We start from the raw sequence: 5,369 nt of genomic DNA, 5'->3' as shown, positions 1-5,369 counted from the left end.
ACTCAGGTTTGGGCGATCCTGGTCCTCGAGGGCCACAGCCCTGCATATTTTATTTGTTTCCCTGCTTCAACACACCTGATTCAGTCAATGAATTACTTCTTCCAAGTTCTGCAGAAGCCTGATAAATCAACCATTCATTCAAATCAGGTGTGTTGGAGCAGAGGAACAGGTAAAGCATGCAGGGCTGCGGATCTCGAGGACCAGGATTGCCCACCCCTGGAACTCCTCCCCTCTTGAATATCTTGCATCAGAGACATTAAGCTTAAACTTGTGAGGGGCGGGGTACACCCTGGACAGGTCGCAATCCATCATAGAGACAAACAAACATTCACTCTCTCTCTCACACCTGTTGACGATTTAGAGTTACTGATTAACCTGACAGTCATGTTTTTGGTTTGTGGGAGGAAGCCGGATTACACAGAGAAAACCCACACATGCACAGAGAGAACATTCAAACTCTACTCTGAAAGATCCCCGGCCAGGATTTGATCTGACAATCTTCTTGTTGAGAGGCATCAGCTGTACCATCTGAGCCACATGGCTGCCATGTTTAAAACAACTGCTGCATAAAATATTTAAATATGTACAATGTACCCATCTCTATTAGATATTTGGTATCTCCAGTTCACGTAGCTGAAACAAACAGGCAAAAACAAGATTCACTAATCAGTAGATGATCGTTTTCTCTTCTTTTTCCAGGGACTTACCGCCTACCATGACATTGCTCTGGACAAGTGCTACGTCATTGAGCTCAATACCACCATTGTGATGCCTCCACGCAACTTTTGGGAGCTTCTCATCAATGTTAAGGTAACGCAGCTGCAGTTGTAGCAAAAGTAGCTGAAGTTATGTTTCGTTCACAAGAACGTTCACCAGGATGAAATATAATTCTGCTGACAAAGCTTTTTCTTTGTGATTTTTTTTGCTGCTTTTAAAGAAGGGAACATACCTGCCTCAGACTTACATCATCCACGAAGAGATGGTGGTGAGTGGCAAAGTGCACAACATGCGTCAGCTGGGACCTTTTATCTACCGCCTGTGCAACGGGAAGGACACGTACCGCCTGACCCGCCGGCTCACCCGCAGACGTAAGTTTGTCGAATATAAAAAAAACAAAAAACGTTAAATCTCTGACGGGTGGCTTGAGTTTCTCATTCTTGTTCTGTTCCAGGCATCACCAAGCGAGACGCGAAGGAGTGCCACCACATCCGCCACTTCGAGAACACCTTCGTGGTGGAGACGGTTATCTGCGACGAGGCGTAAGCACCCGGGTCCCACCTGAAGGCACATCTCCACTCACCCCTCCAGCCACTGTAGCATCCACCTCTGGATCTGATCACATCTCAGTTGCACTTTACTTGTGATTTGATGTACTTTGTAAAAGATTTTTCAGTTTCTTGTTTGTTTGTTTTTTTAGTTTATCATGTGTTGTATTTACCCTGAAGTGGTGATGCAATACTAAGTCATTGGTTCTGTCACAGGATTTTCCATGTAGCAACTAAGCCAATAATAAAGGGTCATTTCAACATCTCTCCTCTTGGTCTTCGGGGGATTCGTACTGTATGCTGGTTACTGTCTCCATGTGTCGTTAAGGCGACCGTGCTTTAGGTTTTTCCGAAGTCCCGAGGGTTACTTTGTGTTTCTTAGATTTACTGATAGTCATTTGTGGAAAGTTTGAGCTTGGCTTACTTAAATTTAGAAATAAAAATTGGCTAATTTCTTTCTGTTTTTCTGTTGTGCGATGTAAACATATAACTGCTGATGACTAGCTGCCTGCTTGCATTATCTCTTGCCTGTTTGTTGCTTCCTCGCTCTTCTTTCTGCCTTTTTATCATAAAGTTGACTTCAAAGTTCCCTAAATAACATTTTGCTACTTTTAAAACTCATTTATCTCTGTTGCTCCTGTCTTTTTTTTTTGTTTGTTTGTTTGTTTGTTTTTTGCCCCCAATGAGTCATTTTTGCAGTAGTCTATTTTACTTTGCATGTGTTCATCTTTAGTAGAAAAGAAAGACACTCTTAAAACATTTATTTATTTTTTTCTTTGTGAAACGTTAAAGCCTTAGTCCAGTTACAACCTGGGCTAAAGTCAACACAAAGGGAGCACATTATCTGATATGTTAGCTTAGTAAAACTTTGATCTGTATATTTTGCCTGCAAATGACACCTGTCTGTGAAGTAAATAAAAATGACTTAAAACTCAATGTTGTTGATTTGTTTCTGGACCTTAAAACCCACAAACAACATACACACATTCACTGGTAAATGTTTTGTAGTTTCCAGTGGTGGACACAGTTCCCCTAAAGCACTAATAGGAGAACTAATTTCCTGATTAGTGCTTTAGGGTTTTTGCTAATTTTAAAATTTATTAGTTGATTAGCACTTGCTAAATTTATATGCTAAAATTAGAAGCACTGAGGTCCATCCGTTCGTTTTCTACTGCTTATCTTGGATCGGGTCGCGAGGGCAGCAGCCTAAGCAGGGAGACCCAGACTTCCCTCTCCCCAGCCACTTGGGCCAGCTCCTTTGGGGGAATCCCAAGGCGTTCCCAGGCCAGCTGAGAAACATAGTCCCTCCAGCGTGTTCTGGGTCTTCCTCTGGGTCTCCTCCCGGTGGGACATGCACGGAACACCTCACCAGGGAGGCGTCCAGGAGGCATCCTAACCAGATGCCCGAGCCACCTCAACTGGCTCCTCTCGACGTGGAGGAGCAGCGGCTCTACTCTGAGTCCCTCTTGGATGACCGAGCTTCTCACCCTCTCTCTAAGGGAGAGCCCAGCCACCCTGTGGAGGAAACTCATTTCAGCCACTTGTATCCACGATCTCGTTCTTTCGGTCACTACCCAAAGCTCGTGACCATAGATGAGGGTAGGAACGCAGACCGACTGGTAAACCGAGAGCTTTGCCTTCAGGCTCAGCTCCCCCCTCACCACGACAAGAAAGCCAAATCAAGCTGAAAGATTTGACTTGCTGTTCATTGATTGGCCAGAGAGTGACGTCAATTTCGAGAGCTCACCAATCAAATCCACCTATTTTAATACGGGCTTTTAAATCCTTCCTTTTCACCAAAGGTATATAAAGTACTTAAAAGAAATAACTAAGTAAAAGTAAAACAACTTTTACAGAAAATGACTTTTGGTAAAAAATTAATTTCACTGACAAGAAAAGTCATTCAGGAAAGAAAAAGTACTTTTACACTCAAAGAAATTAAGTGTTGAATTTACTCAAACAAACTGATTTCACCAAACAGAGTTGAGTAAATTATTATACACGGGGGTGGGCACAGTTACCCTAAAGCACTAAATCACTAATAGGGGAACTAATTTCTTGATTAGTGCTTTAGGGCTTTTGCTATTTTTTAAAATTCATTAGTGGATTAGCACTCGCTAAATTTATGGGCTAAATTTAGAAGCACTAACTGAGGTCTCTAAATGTTATTGATCAACATTATTTTTTACACTTGAGGGTGAAAGCTGTCAAACAGTTTGTTCATGTGTGTCAGTTATCTACAAGGTCACATGTGTCAAACTCAAGGCCCATGGTCCAAATGCGGCCTGCAGTTGACTCCCATTTGGCCTGCCAAGTGACAACGTTCTGCACACAGTAAATGCTGTCTCATGTTGACTGAAGAATGTTTCATGTGTCAACTGGATTATATTAGTGCTTTAGAATTAGCTTTTGATAAATTTTTTCAGTGCATTAATGATTTAGGGTTAGTGCAACTAATATTTAGATTAGTGCTGCCCACCACTGGCTATACGTTTACTCAACTCGGTTGCATAAATTGAAATAAATTCAACACTTAAATATTTTGAGTGCATCAACAACTCTTCATGATGAGTTCGGTCATATTTAAATTTGTAACTTGTAACTAGGTGTTAAATTTTAAATTAAAAAGTGTCTTTTTTAATGTAATGAAAAAATGTAAAAGTTACAATAAAAAAACTTACAAATCATCAAAATTACTAAGTGGAGTGCCAAGTGTAAAATAAAATATAGAAAATTTTGCTTACACATTTTTCAGTGTTTATCTCAATTTTTTGAGTGTGAAATCCTAAAAATGTTTCACTAATATTGTATTGTAGGCAGGAAGATGACGAGCAGCAGGTCAGAGATTACCAAGTTGATCCTGAGGACAGAAGTGGGCGATCTGAGGCCGTGGTGGCGAAGCAGGATCCAGAGCGACACGACGTTGAGAGGCAGGCCGAGCGCCAGAATGCAGCCAAAAACCACAGCATAAAACATGATTCTGCTTGTAGTTTTTCCATCGGAGGAAGAGAAAAACATTGATGTATCTGATAAGCGTCAGCTAAGCCTCCATCTGAGAAGTTCCCCTCTTGGTTTTTAATCTGCATGAAGTGGGAAGAGGGTCGACGGCAACAGGAAATCTATGTGACAAGATATGACTTATGTTCTCTCTAACACGTTTGAGGTGTCAAGTGTAAAATAATGTGTAAAAAAAATGTCACTAACACATTTTCATTATTTATAGCTCCCTTCCTGAGTATTGAAAATTTTCACAAACATTTTTTTGTTAGTTAGCTCACCGTTGTTACATTTAGAAAATAAGTCCAAAATCTAAACGTGTAAATCTAAATGTAAAAGTTAAATCTTAAATGTTGAAGTTTGAAGTTCACATTCAAGTGTTTTGGAAGCTCACTTTGGTTTTAATATAGCAACAGATAAAATAAAGTTTCAAAATGTGTCACACAAATTCCATGAAGAGATCTTGTTATTCACAGTTTATTACATTCAAACTATGAGAAATAGACAAGGTTTTATTTTAAAGATCCATCGATTTGGAGGAAAAAAATGAAACAACATCATTCTTGGTTTCAAAATAAAACAATTTCATGGAACCCAAACCGTTCATTGACTCCACTCCTACTGACATCATTTTATCCTGGTCCAATGTTCTCAGCATCGCTGCTAAAAACAAAACTGTTTTGTCTGGCCTGATTTATTATGTGGCAGAACAGATCAGCTCCTTCTGACTGGACTGAGGCAACCTGTCTCACCTCCTGTTTCACTACAATACAGCACAGAAAAAACATTTAGAAGAAATCATTTTCTCTGCAATAACTGTTCTAAATAACACAAAGTACACCAAATACACAGCACTGCTAATATCTTACATAATAAATGTGCTTTAAGGTTTTTCCTTGAGCCGTTCTGAAGACAAATTTCTTTTATTAGAAAACACACAAAAAGCCGATCAACTAATATCTTTAACTTATTTATTGTTGATCAGTTTTTTCACTTGTGTAGGAACGGAAAAAAAATTCAACTTTTTCTGTTTGACTTTGTTTACATGACCTCAAATATATATTTTAAACTTGTATTTTTTGTTGTTTATGTCGATGTGAGTGAGGA

The 5,369-nt window shown here is 39.7% G+C and overlaps 1 protein-coding gene across 1 annotated transcript; it reads left to right on the top strand.

The window, feature by feature from the left end:
• Positions 1–699: 699 nt before the first annotated feature.
• On the top strand, positions 700–2,201 carry LOC106536020 (integral membrane protein 2C; the record flags this gene model as incomplete). Its single annotated transcript, XM_014033189.1, is given in 3 exon segments — positions 700–810; positions 938–1,088; positions 1,172–2,201. Coding segments are annotated over 3 exon segments (354 nt in total), but the record flags the coding sequence as incomplete, so codon positions are not given.
• Positions 2,202–5,369: the final 3,168 nt, after the last annotated feature.

The sequence above is a fragment of the Austrofundulus limnaeus genome, unplaced genomic scaffold (assembly GCF_001266775.1).
Source record: "Austrofundulus limnaeus strain Quisiro unplaced genomic scaffold, Austrofundulus_limnaeus-1.0 Scaffold1658, whole genome shotgun sequence".
Classification (NCBI taxonomy): domain Eukaryota; kingdom Metazoa; phylum Chordata; class Actinopteri; order Cyprinodontiformes; family Rivulidae; genus Austrofundulus; species Austrofundulus limnaeus.
Note: the sequence above shows the minus strand (reverse complement) of the source record. Positions and strands in the feature narration are given on the sequence as shown.